This window comes from Leucoraja erinacea, chromosome 1 (genome assembly GCF_028641065.1).
Source record: "Leucoraja erinacea ecotype New England chromosome 1, Leri_hhj_1, whole genome shotgun sequence".
Lineage (NCBI taxonomy): Eukaryota > Metazoa > Chordata > Chondrichthyes > Rajiformes > Rajidae > Leucoraja > Leucoraja erinaceus.
The window spans coordinates 157,773,810-157,791,739 of NC_073377.1; the positions used below are offsets into that span (position 1 = coordinate 157,773,810).

At 42.8% G+C, this 17,930-nt stretch overlaps 2 protein-coding genes across 4 annotated transcripts in view; one reads left to right on the forward strand and one right to left on the reverse strand.

Annotated features, from left to right (window-relative positions):
* Positions 1 to 3,604, forward strand: part of arhgap10 (Rho GTPase activating protein 10) — a 168,327-nt gene extending 164,723 nt beyond the window's left edge. Inside the window, exon 23 of one of the 2 annotated variants that reach the window (XM_055646520.1) lies at positions 152 to 3,128. In XM_055646520.1, the coding sequence (XP_055502495.1) occupies positions 152 to 246 (95 nt within the window). In that variant the 3' untranslated portion in view covers positions 247 to 3,128. Of the gene's footprint in view, positions 1 to 151 lie in introns of both variants that reach the window. The other variant, XM_055646528.1, reaches the window with a different exon arrangement.
* A 7,970-nt stretch (positions 3,605 to 11,574) lies between these two features.
* The window catches only part of nr3c2 (nuclear receptor subfamily 3, group C, member 2), a 271,870-nt gene continuing 265,514 nt past the window's right edge, over positions 11,575 to 17,930 (reverse strand). For both annotated transcript variants that reach the window (XM_055646550.1, XM_055646544.1), the window contains exon 9: positions 11,575 to 12,643. In XM_055646550.1, the coding sequence (XP_055502525.1) occupies positions 12,488 to 12,643 (156 nt within the window). In that variant the 3' untranslated portion in view covers positions 11,575 to 12,487. The remainder of the gene's footprint in view (positions 12,644 to 17,930) is intronic.

A 17,930-nucleotide genomic window follows, 5' to 3' on the forward strand; every position in this document is an offset into this window, starting at 1 on the left:
AGAACTGTTCCAGATGATTGCTGGTGGCTGCGTTGGCATCAGCTGATCTATGGGCTGTTGTAGCCCATTGCAGACAGACCTGCTGTATACACAATCTAAAAACGAATGATATTGTGTGAAATACATTGTTCTTTATTTGTTTATTCCTCAGTTCACACTTCACGGGAACCCGGCTGGTTGGAAGGAACGCTCGATGGCAAGACTGGGCTCATTCCACAAAATTATGTTGAATTCCTGGAGCACTGATCATTTGAAAATTGTAAGAAAAACTTTTCATGGTATCCATGGGCATCCTTGACAAGACGATCCTTGCTGTTCCTTCAGTGGTTCCACACCTGACATCTTAGAATTGGAACAAAGGCAAATGCTGATTTGCATATTAACATAACCAACCTTGAGCATCTGTAAAATTTGTGTTTTTAAAATTAAATATTAACTAAAGTGCTGCTGGTACTTCGGCATGCTATTTTACTTATCAGACTTTTTATCATAGGATTTAGCAGCTGGGGTCAGTGTTAGGAAATGGTATTGCAATAAAACAAACAACAAATGTTATCTTTGTAGACTCAAGCTCTAATATCTATTTTGTTGTCAAAATTTGATTCCACATGGATTTTTACTGTGCTTCATGCATATAAACAAGTGAACGCAACAAAAGGTGGGTGAGATGGCAGTTACAGTGTCCTCCGTAATGTTTGGGACAAAGATGCATCATTTATTTATTTATGTACACCACAATTTGAGATTTGTAATCGACAAATTCACATGTGGTTAAAGTGCACACTGTCAGATTTTAATAAAGGCCATTTTTATGCATTTTAGTTTCACCATGTAGAAATTACAGCAGTGTTTATACATAGTTCCCCTCCATTTCAGGGCACCATAATGTTTGGGACACAGCAATGTCATGTAAATGAAAGTAGTCATGTTTAGTATTTTGTGGCATATCCTTTGCATGCAATGACTGCTTGAAATCTGCGATTCATGGACATCACCAGATGCTGTGTGTCTTCTCTGGTGATGCTCTGCCAGGCCTGTATTGCAGCCATCTTTGACTTATGCTTGTTTTGGGGGCTAGCCCCCTTGTTTTCTCTAAAATATAAAAAGCATGCTCAATTGGGTTCAGATCGGGTAATTGACTTGGCCACTCAAGAATTTACCATTGTTTAGCATTGAAAAGCTCCTTTGTTGCTTTAGCAGTATGTTTGGGATCATTGTCTTTCTGTAGAATGAACCGCCAGCCAATGAATTTTGAGGCATTTGTTTGAAATTGAGCAGATAGGATGTGTCTATAGAGTTCAGAATTCATTATGCTACTACCATCAGCAGTTGTATCATCAATGAAGATAAGTGAGCCAGTATCTTCAGCAGCCATACATGCCCAGGCCATAACACCCCCACCACCGTGTTTCACAGATGAGGTGGTATAGTTTGGATTGTGGGCAGTTCCTTCTCTCCTCCATACTTTACTCTTGCCATCACTCTGATATAAGTTAATCTTCGTCTCATCTGTCCACAAGACCTTTTTGCAGAACTGTAGTTGCTCTTTTAAGTACTTCTTGGCAAACTGCAACCCGGCCATCCTATTATTGCGGCTAACCAGTGCTTTGCATCTTGCAGTGTAACTTCTGTATTTCTGTTCACAAAATCTTCTGCGGACAGTGGTCATTGACAAATCCACACGTGACTCCTGAGGTGTGTTTCTGTTCTGTCGGACAGGTGTTTGGGTTTTTTCCTTTATTATCAAGAGAATTCTTCTGTCATCAGCTGTGGAGGTCTTCCTTGGCCTGCCAGTCCCTTTGCGATTAGTAAGCTCACCAGTGCTCTCTTTCGTAATGATGTTCCAAACAGTTGATTTTGGTAAGGCCAAGGTTTGGCTGATGATACAGTTCTCTTTAATTCTCTTTAATTGATGATTAACAGTTTTATTCTTGTTTCTCAGTCACATAATGGCTTCTTTGACTTTCATTGGCACAACTTTGGTCCTCATGTTGATAAACGGCAATAAAAGTTTCCAACGGTGATGGAAAGACTGGAGGAAAGACTAGGTGCTGAGAGCTCTCTTATACCTACATTAAGGAGGCAATTAAACACACCTGAGTAATTACAAACACCTGTGAAGCCATGTGTCCCAAACATTATGGTGCCCTGAAATGGGGGGGGGGACTATGTATAAACACAGCTGTAATTTCTACATGGTGAAACCAAAATGTATAAAAATACCCTTTAATAAAATCTGACAATATACACATGTGATTTTTTTTTTTCTATTACAAATCTCAAATTGTGGAGTACAGAGGCAAATAAATGATAGGTCCCAAACATTATGAAGGGCAGTGTATTTCTATGCACTTTGGATTTTTGCATTGCCGATCATGTCTAATGTTAGGATGTTTCAATTTTAAGAAACAGTGGAAATTAAAAAAAAAATATTGATGTATATTTGTGAAACCTATGAAGTAATTGGATAATATGAATCTTAAAACTAATAGATCTGATTACAGCATTTTTATAAGATGTTAATGAATGTATCATTTAGCTTTTATTAATAGGACAATTCCATTCAAATTATAACAATTACATTTCTTGTTTGTATATTTTGTTAATTTTAACGAGAAAATTTGAACTATATTTAGTTTAAGACTCTGTAATACTTGAGAATTGTTTAAGTTTTAATAGTTCTGTACAAGAATGGTTAGCAGTGTCACAGACCTAAAGCCTTAACAAATCTGAGGAATTTTCTATAACTATAAGAGAGAATAAAAATCACTGCCATCGTTTTGAAATTTCCGTTTTGAAGCTAATGGTTCATAAAGTTTTACTGGATCTTTTATGTCATGAAATTTTTATTATTTCAACTAGAGGTTTTAAATGGAAATCTTCTAGTTGATGAAAAATAAATGTTATATCTCATTATTAAAAATTGAGGATTATAATTTCCTGCATGCCTTTCATTGGAACCGTAGGATGGCCTTTTCAGTGTATAAAATACTAACAATATGTTGGTGCATTCTAGTCATGAATGATTTGGAGGCATTGCTATTTTACCCAATGTCCTTGTTAATAACATGTTGGTGAAACTGAATCCCTGCTCCTTATGTCTCTCCCGTAAAGAGGGGTATGAGGAGATAGGGTCAAGCTGCAATCTGACATGCCTGTCATCTTCATGCAAGAAAAGAACACAGACATCATTTAAGGAAGATTCACGTCAAAAGGTAGCAGTTTTTGTGCGTTAACAAGGAGTTAACAGCATTGAGAGGAAAAGAAAATGGGACAAAAATCAACACCTTTTGAATCCACCGATAATACCTTGCTCTCGGCAAAATTCCTGTGATGTCAAACCCAGGGAGGGGACAGCAAACCACGACAAACCAGTCAATCATTTTCAGCAAGGGCTAGGTTTTTTAACAGATGTTCTAAAATACATGTAGATGCAAGTATTTCACATCAGAATGAGGGAGAAATTGAAGCACAATTTATTTATTGCCATTGAACCAGCTGAAACAATGTTGAAGGGAATCAAAAGGGATGATGGATTCCACACTCGTTGTGCTTAGTCCTTGCAGAACAGCAAAATAAATAGAATGTTTGCCACACAACGCCTACTGTGAGAAAAAAAAGCATTTCTTTAGCATAGGTGAATGTCTTAAGGCACTTACAATTTCAAAGTAATGAGACTAAAATGAACATCAGAAAAGCTTGGTAAAGGAAATGGGTTTCAATCGATTAATTGAAACCCATTTTCCCAAATGTCTGGAGTATAGTGGGGAGGCCCCTCTACATTTTGTTGCTAGATCGACCAAGAGAGCATTGTGATAAAGCTGCACTGTTTACTGAGAGATTCAGAGCGGAAACAGGCCCTTCGGCCCACCAAGTCCACATAGACCAGCGATCCCCGCACAGTAACACTATCCTACACACACGAGGGACAAGTTACATTTATACCAAGCAAATTAACCTACAAACCCGTACAACTTTGGTGAGTGGGAGGAAACTGAAGATCTCTGAGAAACCCCACGAGGTCACGGGGAGAACGTACAAACTCCGTACAGACAGAGCCCATTGTCGGGATCTAACACAGGTCCTCTGCGCTGCAAGTGCTGTAAGGCAGCAACTCTACCGTTGCGCCACCATGCCGCTGATCGCAACTCTATCACTGGGCTGTGATAATAGAATATTTTGAAGTCTTCTGCTCACTTTTGTTCCCTAATTTCCCAATCATAACTTCAGATGTACAGGATTTCAAAAATGTTAAATTTCCTTTGTTAAGCATTCCAGCCTTCATTCTATTGTCCTCATCAAGCCAGGAGATGGTTCATCTTGGTTGAATGAGGAGTGCAGAAGAGCATGTTTGGAGCAAACTAATGAAACTTGATCACAGAACTACATACATGCTAAAACAATGTGCGATGGACAGACATAAGTGCTGTCACCATCAATGGATCAAAGCATTCTACATACAGTGCATCTAATTGTGAATGGTGTTGGACTATTTAACAGCAAACAGGAGGAGGCTCCAAAATCTTTCCCATAGGAAGTGCTATTCATCCTTCTCTGCTGAGTGGATGACCCTTCTCTACTATCTCCTTGGATATCCATCTCATAGAAGCATGCCTTCAGTTAATTTTGTTCATGTGATATGATATCAAGAAATGCTGAGAATTGCCTATTTCCTTCGCTCCATAGATGCTGCTGCACCCGCTGAGTTTCTCCAGCATTTTTGTGTACCTTCGATTTTATAAGCTAAAGGAAAAAAAAACACCATCCTCACTGGAGAACTAAAGACCACTGACAGAGTTAACTGTGCTTCTATCCAATCTGTACCAGTACCTTCTTAACCCTGGCACTACTCATCAATGTAGAAAATTCTCCACAATACTTGGATTGAAATAACATCAGCTTCAGCACATTTCTTCACCTCCTCCTGCTTGTCCTTACTTACTCTTCCTAACCTCTATCTTCCTATCACTTCTGCCAATTTCTGACTGACTGCTCCAGTTCCCCCCCACCCGCTCCTCTAGTTTAAATTCTGCACCACTTTGTCCTTAGAAATGTGGTCTATGTTTCGGTGAATTTTCCTCTAGTTTTGTAATTTTATCACATTAAATTCTGCTGAATTGCATTGCATATTTTACTCTTCAGAGACATAATATGGAGTAGCGATTGATTATTTGGCCCAGACGGTGTCACACATCTGTTCCTGATTTGCTTAATCTTAGCCTTTCATTTTTTTCTTATTCATTGTCCAGTTTCTTTTTGAAAACATCTATTTACCTTAACTATTTCCTGTCGAATTCTATTCCTCTTTCTAACTATTCTGAGAAAAGGCATTATTCATTCCCTGTTGGATTCATGGTGACTATCATGGATTTATGGCCATTAGATCTGCTCACAAGTATAATACAGGACAGCATTTTTGTGGCTGCACCCGCTGAGTTTCTCCAGCATTTCTGTGTACCTTCGATTTTCCAGCATCTTAAACAAGGAATTGAATAACGCCTTTACTCAGAATAGTTTGAAAGGGCAATAAAATTCGAATAGCTAAGGTAAATAGATGTTTTCAAAAAGAACCATTCTCTGCAAACCCACACTAAGCAAACCATAAGGTCACTGACTTAAATATTTAGTAGCAGTCCCCATTTCTGACTCCAATGGTTGTTTGTGGTTCCAAATCTCATCCCAGTAATAAAAGTCTATACTGACACTCTCATGCAGCAAAGGTCAGAGAAGGAAAAAAAATATTAGTCACAACAAAGCCTGATAAATTCAGCAATATTTCAAAATAAGCTGCAGATTGATAGAAAAAAACATTGACAAAGTTTCCTAAACCAGCTACCAGAAACTGCATGAGAACGGCTGAGGAAATAGCGTCTTTGTGTTTGGATCCAATTCTCTGTAATTCTGCTTTGATCAGATTGAAAAGAGCGTGTGCAGTACTAGGAGCACTTTCTCTTCAGCAAAAATCCCAAGATGCAGCTATTTCCGTATACTTCGCAGCACCACTTCCTTGTGGTTATTGCAGATCTTTGAGCTGGGTCACTAGTTGTGAACATTTTTCAGCTCATGTAGTGCAGAGCCAGCAACTTTGATAATACACAAAGAAGGATAGAACCAATCTATCGTAAACATTCATAAACCAATGCTTTCACTTCACGCATGATCGGAGATTTCAGACGGAAAGTAAGTTAGTATCTCGTATCTTTGCCAGGAATCCCAATAGTAACTTTCATTTTCCTGGGCCGTTTTACTAGTTTCCATGATTGAGCAATTGGAAAAATGTGTTTAAAACTGGGACTTATACTCCACATATGTTTATATAATAATTTATATTCAATATTTATCAGGCCAAGATCAGTCTTTTCAGAAAGTCTTGACTTGAAAGATGGCGTGGAGTGTGACAACTCCGTGCTATCCCGGAAGAGGATCGACTATTGTCAACTACGATTGTTCCTCTGTTTTACTTGTATACTGGACTAAATGCAGACCCGTTGGGTTTGCTCCTCCAACGCAATATTCCACCACTCACCAGTTCCCCCAATGCAACACGTTCCCCCAACGCAATATTCCACCACTCACGCATAGCCCCCAGCTATGCAGTTGCAGCTCATTTCCCCTCATCCCCAGCACTCCCCAACCTCTTCACCCTCCCTCTTGTTTCCCCTCTCCTCCTCCCCTCACACAATCCCTCCCTCACCTCTCCCTCCCTCCTTTCCCCTACCCTCAGACATTCCCTTCCACCGTAACTCCTCTCCCCTCCCTACCCCCTCCTATCCCTCTATTCCCCACCTCCCCAATCCCCCCCACTATCCCTCCTCACCTCCCCCACTGCCCTCTAATCCCCACTCCCTACCTCCCCCACTCTCCCTCTATTCTCCCACTCCCTTCTCACCTCCCCCACTTTTCCCCCTCTCCCTCCCTGCCCCCTCCTCTCCCTCAATCCCCCCACTCCCTCCTCACCTCCCCAGGATCTTTCCCCTCATCCCCTCCCCAATCCCTTCCTCATCTGTCCCTCCATCTCCTTCCCCCTACCAGTCACTCCTTCCTCATCTGTCCCTCCTCTCTCCCCTCCCCTCCCTACCCCCCCTCCTCTCCCTCTATTCCCCTCCTCCCCCACCAGACATGAGACGGGAAAATACTGAAATAGGAGGATGAGATAGGTTTCTCCGCGGATTTAAAAATGCGACAGGGCCCCGCCGCCGCGAGGCCCCACCGCTGCCGTGGCTCCATTGCCGCGAGGCCCCACTGCCGCCGCGGCCCCATCGTCGCGATGCGAGGACTCACTGCCGCGGTCTCGATGCCTCCTAGGTCGGCGCATGGAACCCCGGCTGGGGCCTCGCGGGTAGTGGCCCAGGTCGGACGAAGCAGCAGATGGCGCCTGCGGCTTAGCACCACAGAGGCCGTGAAGTGAGTTCAGCCGCTCGGCACCACAGAGGCGCCCGCAGATGCAATTCCGTTAGTGATGCTCGCTCCACTCCTTCAGCTTTATATTCTCCTTGCCGGGCGAGGTGGGCACCGCCCGTGACTGACAGTGGACCCGGCCAATCAGTGCAGCAATGGTGCAGGAAGGGGCGTCGTTGTCCCGGCGACTGATAGTAGAGGAGACAAATCCGCGCATGCGCGGTTTTTAAGATTTTTAAACCTCAATAACTTTTAAAATTTACCATGGAATGGAACAAAACTTGTTGCCCTTGTAGCACAGGAGAATGGTGAGTGAGGTGGCGAAAAATCATAGCGCTATCGTGTACCAATTTTGCAACAAAACATTTCACTTCATCACAGTACATGTGAGAATAATAAACAACACTAATTAATTGTTCGAATAGAAACATCTTGTCCCTGCTACTTTGTGCTGTGGTTGGTAATCAAGAACCAATGTTGAACACAGGAGAGTTATCAAATTAAAAAGTGATATTGATTAATTTGTACAGATGTTAGAAATATTTTATGGAGTGCTTTAATAGAGAGTATTGCAACAAAGTTGATAAATGGAAGACTGGGAGCGACAGACGGGGATAGTTGGCATATGGTAGGCTCTCTAAACAATGCAGACATTCTCGGTGAGCAAAGTGAAATAGAACAGAGATTCAGAATTGATTTTACCCAGATTTTCACAGGAGGTGCGAGTGGAGCCTGCGGGAAATAGGAATAGCCTTGTCCAGTTGCAATGGTGGACACAGCTGATGATAATAGCAATCTTACCAGCTTTGTTGATGGAAAGGAAGCTCGGGTCAGGTAACCATGGTCCCTATTTAGCCTTTCAGATCCTTCAGTAGAGTTGAATGTTCCAGCTAGTGATCTCTTCAATGACTATTTTTCCAGTGAGGGTTACGAGTGGTGAGCATTCGGTCGAGGGGGAAGAAATTCTTCAATGTTCCAATTTATCAGGAGGTGCAGGGAAGGAGGAAAGCACTAACAGTGTTTAAGAGGGAATTGCAGATGCTGGAGAATCGAAGGTTACACAAAAAAGCTGGAGAAACTCAGCGGGTGCAGCAGCATCTATGGAGCGAAGGAAATAGGCAACGTTTCGGGCCCGAAACGTTGCCTATTTCCTTCGCTCCATAGATGTTGCTGCACCCGCTGAGTTTCTCCAGCTTTTTTGTGTAAAGCACTAACAGTGTTGTTCTGATGCAAACTGTCTCTGATTGACCAAGGAGCAAACCTGTTCACAGGTTTTTGTGATGAAAGGGTGAAAACAGATGCTAAGTGGTTTCTATGCTAATAAGACATGTTTCAAAGGCTGGTTTTAGCACATAATTCTGTGGTTAAATGATAATTACCATGATTTCAACCTGCCTCCAGACACCTGCAGTTGTAACATCAGAAGGCTGATTAGAAGCAATTGAGTATTTTATGTGGCTAACGCACAACTCAGGGACGAGGGGGATTGCTCGTCTGCACCTAACATCTTTTGGGTCAGGTGGAGTAGGACCAGAATAGTGAAAGTCTTGGATAGAGTGGTCGGGGAGAGGTTGTTTCCACTAGCGGGAGAGTCTAGGACTAGAGGCCATACCGTCAGAATTAGAGGACGTTCTTTTAGGAAGGAGATGAGAAATGTCTTTCGTCAAAGGGTGGAGAATCTGTGTAATTCTTCGCCACAGAAGGTTGTGGAGGCCAAGTCAGTGGATATTTTTGAGGCGGAGATAGATTGATTTGAGAATGGGGTTAGGAGGGGAGTATGCTTGCGGAGTAATGGCAGAGTATACTTGATGGGCTGAATAGTCTAATTCTACTCCTATCTCTTATGACCTTATGAACAGGGGGATGTCTGTTACCCTTGTGAAGAAGGAGGCATCTGCTTCATCCCATAGCAGCTGATGTGTTTTGCTTAGCTTTGCATCCACTTCTCACCTAAAGGGAATTCCAAGCAAGATATTTTCTCCTGATGACTCCTGTTACAGGCATTCATTGTACTTGCACTCTGAAAGACGTACATATTTTTGGTGCTTTGAGAGTTATAAACCTTTTGCCATCAGCCTTCTTCCCCACCCGATCACCCATGACACCATTTTCTGGGAACTATGTACTTGTAGTACCAAATCCCTCTATTTTACCAGACTCCCTTGGGCACTACCACTCATTGTGAAGATCCTGCCCTGGTTTGATTTTCTAAAATGCAACATCTCACACTTACCTGAATACGACTCTCTTTGCTATTCCTCGACCCACTTGCTGGGATGGTCGAAATCCTACTGTAATTCTTGATAGATTAATAGAGTGATACATTGTGGAAACAGGCCTTTTGGCCCAACTTGCCCGGTACCAACATGTCCCAACTACACTAGTCCAATCTGCCCGCATTTGATCCATATCCTTCCAAACCTGTCCTATCCATGTACCTGTCTGTCTCTTAAATGTTGGGATAGACCCAGCCTCAACTACCTCCTCTGGCAGCTTGTTCCATACACCCACCACCCTTTGTATCAAAACATTACCCCTCAGATTCCAATTAAATCTTTTCCCCTTCACCTTAAACGTATGTCCTCCAGTCTTCGATTCACCTACTCTGGGCAAGAGACTCTGCATCTAACCGATCTATTCCTATAATGATCTTGTACACATCTATAAGATCACCCCTATCCTCCTGCGCTCCAAGGATTCCAGCCTAGTCAACCTCTCCCTATAGCTCAGACCCTCTAGTCCTGGCAATATCCTCGTAAATCTTCCTGTACCCTTTCCAGCTTGACAACATCTTTCCTATAACATGGTGTCCAGAACTGAACTGCGGCCTCACCAACGTCTTATACAACTGCAACATGACCTCCCAACGTCTATACTCAATACTCTGTCTGATGAACGCTAATGTGTCAATAGCCATTTTGACCACCTGATCTACCTGCGACACGACCTTCAAGGAACCATGCACCTGCGCTCCAAGATCCCTCTGCTCTGCAACACTACCCACAACTCTACCCTTCACTGTGTAGGTCCTGCCCATGTTAGACTTCCCGAAATGCAACACCTCACATTTCTCTGTATCAACCATTCCTCAGCCCACCTGGCCAATCGATCAAGATCCTGCTGCAATTTTTCACAACCATCTTCACTATCTGCAAAACCACCCAGTTTTGTATCATCTGCAAACTTGCTAATCTTGCTGTGTATGTTCTCATCCAGCTATCTTCACTGTCTATACCATCTATTTTAGTTATCTGCAAGCTTCCAAACCATGGCTTGTACATTCTCATCCAAATTATTGATGTAGATGACAAACAGCAATGGGGCCAGCTCATGCCCCTGAGGCACTGCAACTCTTCCTGGATTCCATGCAACCTACCTACCTACCTACCTACCAGAGCTGACTACCACGTGGAACCATCTCAAAGGTCTTGCTTTGTCATTTTTGTAAAAATCGTTAATAATCCATCATAGACACAAAGAGCTGGAGTAAATCAGCATCTCTGGAGAGAAGGAATGGGTGACGTTTCGGGTTGAGACCCTTCTCAGACTGCACTCTGACTCCAGTCTGAAGGGTCTCGACCCGAAACGTCACCCGTTCCATCTCTCCAGAGATGCTGCCTGTCCCACTGAGTTACTCCAGTATTTTGTGTCTATCTTCGGTTTAAACTAGCATCTGCAGTTCCTTCCTACACAATACTGCATCATGTTGGGCAAGATATTGACAAAGTCACATGATCTGTTTTCAAATACCTCTTCAAATCTCCTTAGATTGAACAGAAAAGGCAGAACATAGCTCAGCAATTGCACTTCTCCGTCCACTTGCTGTAAGAACAAAAATGAAAGCTCTAGATATTAAAGTAATATGCAGCTTCTGTATTGAGTTTCAACACCTTTATCAAATTGATATGTTGTGTTAAAGGATGACTGAATCAACAATGCAGTGTACAACCCGGGCTTGGTTACTTTGGAAGTATTTCTGTGCCCGAGCATTCAGAAGAAAACATGACTACGTTTCAGAAGCTCTGAAGGAGCCTTTGTTGCACATTTCTTGCTGGCATCATGGAAGTGGTGTTTGCAAGGGTAAATGTTTTTTCTTGTGATTACTGTATACCAGAAGCAACTCCATGCCCACAACTGTTTCAATATCAAAGACAAAGCCATTGAAAATAAACTTAGTAACTTAATCATCATTTTTTTAATATTCTTTGCTGACACAAATGTAGATGCTTAAGTGCTTCCAAGGAAATATAAATCAACTTATTTAGAACTATTTTATAATTCTGCATATCATTTGGATAAGTACAGTGTATGAATGACCAAAAGTGCTACATCAGGACTCCAACGGCATAATATACAGAACATCTGTAGCAAAGCACAGAAAAATTATTAGACTTCTAAAAAGGTTGGAAAGGACATGATTCTCAGGGCCCTGCTACTCAATATATGTGTCTGGAAAGTTATAAGAAAAGTGAGGCATATGAATTGTGTTGCCATTTCATCCAGTACTTGGTTCCCTATTGCTACTGCACAAAACAACAAAGTTGGAACCTGGTAAGCTTCTTAACGGTGCAGCAAAAAAACAATATTGTTACAAAGCAAAAGTCACCATTGACAAAGAAGAAAATAATTAGTTAACGGTAAATTAATTACAAAATAGAAGAAATATTTAATATATTTCGGCTAGTAAATCTGTGGTTTATTTACAGCAAGTGCTGTAAAATGGTTAAATTAGATATGATATTAAAAAGGCACAACTTTCCCTTTCTTAAATACACTGTAAACGTCAGATCTTTATGCATGCAGAAACATTGCACTTTACAAAATTTTTACCTTTAAAAAAGAGACTGTATTACAATTTTTCCTGCCAAAATATATTTCTTTCAAAAAATACTTTTCTCCAAATTCCTTTTGACCTTAGAATATATCCCTTTTCATCTCTGATACATATCTGTATTTTTGTCCTTCCAAAACCTTCATGAAGCTTTTCTTTAGTGTATAGCAACATACAGGACACCAAGCCTGCTAAAATAATTTTTAAAGCCAGCAAAACATGAGGAGGAAAGTTTAAGGCAAAGTTCATCTTTGAGGATCACTTCTTGTGAAAAAGAAGGGATTTGGTCATTCCTGTTGTGACTTCCGGCAACTGATCATTGATGATTTCCACCAGCATATCTGGGAATTCAATCTTTAATGCTTTTGATTCCACAAACGTGTAGAAGCAGAACTGGAGCAGCCCGCCAACCAGCTGGAAGGGAAGGATGTACTTGGTTAGAAACATGTTTCTACAGATGCGATATAATCCTTACAAGCAAGCTAATAATTGCCGTTGGCCCCAAAATCCCAGGTAAACCACTCAACTGGTCATTCAGCACACCATCCCATTGTGCTTAGTAACTCCTACATTAATTTTATAACTACAGTAAGGGCCCATGGACTGCACAGGAGCTTCAGTACGGTAGCCCCAGTTGATGTGAAGGAAATGAATCCATCCAGGAAGGTCTATAAACAGTATTGGGACAATAAAAGTTAAAGGTGATAATACGTGTAGGAAAGGCAAGGTGGGAGGGTTCTTGGCCTCCATCATTAGGTTGACAGCTGCTTAAAGTGCTCCAATGTTGATACACGTCACAGGGCTGGAAGGCACCAATGGTGCAAGCCAGCTGATGTAGGGTGAAGCTTTGCCCCTCTATTTCCTTAGATGCCAATTTTACATAGGCCATTTTTTTCTCGTTCTTCTTGTTTGCACAGCTCCCCTCTCTCCTTGCAGACTGAGAGATCATACAGTTAATCTGCTCCCAGCACGTAACGGCGACTGCTAATGAAGAACTGCAAGGTTAAATCACACTGCTCTAAAAAGAGCTCAGCACTTCAGTAAATGGCATTGGGCAATTTGAAAATTGATATCACACCTATAAAGCTTCCATCTTCAGTTTTGCAAATAAATCGCAATGTTTTCACAAGACAAAACCACAGCCAATTTTGATGTTGGCTGCTGTGTACAGATCAGGTTACCCAGCACTTTTGTGCTGTGCATTCAGAGAGTATTCAGACCTCTTTTAGGTGGCACGACCAATGTTGCAGCGGCTTCTGCAGTCCGTCTGTCTTTTTTTAATTTTTTGTCCCGTTGAGTGTATAGTTTGTAGTGGTTTTTTAAATTGTTTTTAACTGTGTTTGTGTGTGTGTGTGGGAGGGGGGGGGGAACTTTTAAATCTCTTCCCTGCACCGGAGACCCGACCTTTTCCCTGTCGGGTCTCCATTGTCGTTGGGGCCTAGCACCGTGGAGCAGCCTCCAACGATCTGGGGGCTCCAGTCGCGGAGCCGGCGGAGCTGCGGACCTACCATCGTGGAGCTGGCCGGCTTCGGAGCGTGGAGAGCTGTGGTGGCTCGCTGCTGCGGCCCGACTCTGGAGCTTCGGAGGCTCTAGCCACAGGCCCGGTGGACGGTGACATCGGGAGCTCGCGGGTCCCTGGTGGGAGACCGCTTTTCGGAGCTCCCGCAACGGCTACTGCTCCCACCCGAATTGTGGGGTTGAAGGCGACCGCGGAGCGGGGCCTTGCATCGCCCGACATGGCTTTAACGGCCGCGGGACTTGCCAGCGCCCGCCGGGGGCTCCAACATCAAGACCCGGGCAGGGCCTTACATCGCCTGGCACAGCCTTAATAGCCGCGTGACTTGCCATCGCCCGCCGGGGGCTTTGACATCGGGAGGAGAATGGAGAGCAGGGGAGAGAGAAGACTTTGCCTTCCATCACAGTGAGGAGGATATTCAAACAAATGTTGTGTTTCTACAGTCATACAACAAGAAAAGAACCAAGACACACACCAACACAATTTACTCAAAAATCCATCACAATGAGGAGGACATTCACTGTGATGGATGTTTGTGTAAATTGTGTTGGTGTGTGTCTTGGTTCTTTTCTTGTTGTATGACTGTAGAAACCCAAAATTCGTTTGAACTTCATTTGAGGTTCAAATGACAATAAACGGTATTGTATTGTATCGTCTAAAGAAATTAAAGTCTAAACATTTGTCTAATTGTCTAAAAAATCAATGATCTGGATGATGGTGTGGTAAATTAGATTAGTAAGTATGCAAATGATACTAAGAGAGGTGGTGTTGTGGATAATGAAGTAGATTTTCAAAGTCTACAGAGAGATTTAGGCCATTTGGAAGAGTGGGCTGAAAGATGGCAGATGGAGTTTAATGCTGATAAGTGTGAGGTGCTACATCTTGGCAGAACAAATCAAAATAGGACGTGCATGGTAAATGGTAGGGAATTGAGGAATGCAGTTGAACAGAGGGATCTAGGAATAACTGCATAGTTCCCTGTAGGTGGAATCTCATGTAGATAGGGTGGTAAAGAAAGCTTTTGGTGTGCTGGCCTTTATAAATCAGAGCATTGAGTATAGAAGTTGGGATGTAATGTTAAAATTGTACAAGGCAATGGTGAGGCCAATTCTGGAGTATGGTGTACAATTTTGGTCGCCAAATTATAGGAAAGATGTCAACAAAATAGAGAGAGTACAAAGGAGATTTACTAGAATGTTGCCTGGGTTTTAGCAACTAAGTTACAGAGAAAGGTTGAACAAGTTAGGTCTTTATTCTTTGGAGCGCAGAAGGTTAAGGGGGGACTTGATAGAGGTCTTTAAAATGATGAGAGGGATAGACAGAGTTGCCGTGGATAAGCTTTTCCCATTGAGAGTAGGGAAGATTCAAACAAGTTGACATGATTTGAGAATTAAGGGACAAAAGTTCATTGGTAACATGAGGGGGAACTTCTTTACTCAGAGAGTGATAGCTGTGTGGAATGAGCTTCCAGTGGAAGTGGTGGAGGCAGGTTCGATGTTATCATTTAAAAATAAATTGGATAGGTATATGGACGGAAAGGAATGGAGGGTTATGGTCTGAGTGCAGGTAGATGGGACTAGGGGAGAGTAAGTGTTCGGCACGGACTAGAAGGGCCGAGGTGGTCTGTTTCCGTGCTGTCATTGTTATATGGTTATTCAAACCCCTTCACTTTTTGGATTAAATTCTTTTTTTTTTATCATCAATCTACCCCAGGATATACATAATACCCCAGAATGAAGCGAAAACAGGTTTAGAAATGTTCGCAAAGTAATTAAAAATAAATAACTGAAATATCACATTTCCATAAATCTTCAGACCCTTTTCTATGACACTCAAAATTGAGCTTAGGTTCATCCTGTTTCCATTGATTATACTTGAGATGTTTCTACAACTTGATTGGAGTCCACCAGTGGTAAATTAAATTGATTGGATATGATTTGGAAAGGCACACACCTGTCTATATAAGGTCCCACAGTTGACAGTGCATGTCAGAGCAAAAACCAAGCCATTGAAGACACAGATCTGGGGAATGGTATAAAACAATTTCTGCAGCATTGCAGGTCCCGAAGAGCACAACGTCACGTCTGGAGGAAACCAGGCACCGCTCATCACTTGGCCAATATCATACCTACAGTGAAGCATGATGTGGGGATGTTTTTCAGTGGCAGGAACTGGGAGACTAGTCAGGATCGAGGGAAAGATGAATGGATCAAAGTACAGAGAGATCCTTGATGAAAACCTGCTCCAGAGTGTTCTGGACCTCAGACTGGGGCGGAGGTTCACCTTCCAACAGGGCAACAACCCTAAGCACACAGCCAAGACAACGCAGGAGTGGCTTTGTGACAAGTCTGTGAATGTCCTTGAGTGGCCCAGCCAGAGCCCAGACTTGAACCCGATTGAAGATCTCTGGAGGGACCTGAAAATAGCTGTGCATCGATGCTCGCCATCTCTGACAGAGCTTGAGAGGATCTGCAAAGAAGAATGGGAGAAATTACCCAAGTACAGCTGTGCCAAGCTTGTAGCATCATACCCAGAAGCCTTGAGGCTGTAATCGCTGTAATTTCAGTTCTTTCTTTTTAATTACATTGCACAAATTTCTAAACAACCTGTTTTCGTTTTTTTATTATGGGGAATTGTGTGTAGATTGATGATTAAAAAAAATAATTTAATCCATTTTAGAATAAGGTTGTAACGTAACAAAATGTGGAAAAAGTGAAGGGGTCTGAATACTTTCTGAATGTGCTGTAGATCCTTTATTACCACTCCTCTGGACATGCAGACCTTTTTCTCTCACGTCAGGCATGTTTCAGAAAACCTGGAGCTCTCTCTCATCCTCCGCTCAGTTTCTTATGAGCCGAAATCACAATCTACAAGATTTTGTTTCGATTAACAAATATATATCCAAGTGCTGGGGTGGAAAGCTACTAATAGCTAATTATATTGTCGTCAAACTGTCATTGGGAATAGCCAGAGAAATGTAGCAACTCAGCACCTGGGCTTTGCACTACGTCAAGAAAACTTTAAACATTAGATGTAAGATGTACCAGAGACACAGAACACACTCAGTCTCACTGCTCCTCCACCTATGTGTCAGCATTCCATTGACACTGTGCAATGACCCAAGGCTGTTACAATCATCCTATTCTTCAATGGGACACATCTTGCGGCACAATTACATTTGCAACTCAGCAGCTATTTGGAGCGTGAGTTAATTTTTGATTTAAGGAAATCTTCGACCGTGATGCTCCCAAACTAGTGACGGAACTTTTCCATAAACAAATTATTTTCAGCTGGTTGAGTCATTTCTCCAATGTTTCTGATGAAGGTCCAGGAAGAAATCGTAAAATCCATGTGGAAATTCCTGCTAAACTTGCCTTGTGGATTTTGGGCCGTCACAAAGAATTGTAAATGCTGGTTTTCAACAACAAAAAAACACACTAATGGGCCTGTCCCACTTAGGCGACTGCCAGGAACTAGTTTTAAGGGAATTCATCTACAACACCTGGCAACAACCTACCACAGCAATAATTGTCGCCACTGTCGCCAAAATAGTTTCAACATTTTGAAAATTTTGCAGCAGTCGCCTGTAGTTGTCCAAAAAATTGCCTAAGCGGAACAGGCCCTTAAATGTTGGAGTAACTCAGCAGTAGGGCATCGTCAACACGGGCAGGGGACGTTTTTGCTTGAGGCCCTGCTTCAGACTTCAAGAGACTTCCTCCAGAGATGCTGCCTGGCTGGCTGAGTTAAGGGCATGTGACTCCATGCGGCAAGCGCGACCTAAAGGGCCGGTCCCACCAGCATGCGACTCGATGGTGGGCAAGCGCGACCTAACGTGGTCACTTGAGCCGTACGGCCTCGCGGGGCCGGTCCCACTTCAATCGCCGGAGCCGTATGGACTTGTGCGGAGCCGGTCCCAACATCGCGCGGGGCTCCGAAAAACTGACTGTGTTCAAAAATTCTGCGCGACAACGGCCTGCCGACCCGCAGCCGCCTCGATGCCGCATGCAGCGTCTTGACGCTGCGCACGCCCGTCAGACTTCTCTCGAACTTCACGCCACTCACTCGACATCCGCACGGCCCCCGCTTCCGGTTTGGTCGCGCTTGCCGCATGCAGGTCGCATGCTCGTTGGACACGACCTTTACTCCAGCACATTTGTTTTTGTTTGTCAACTTTGTGGACACATG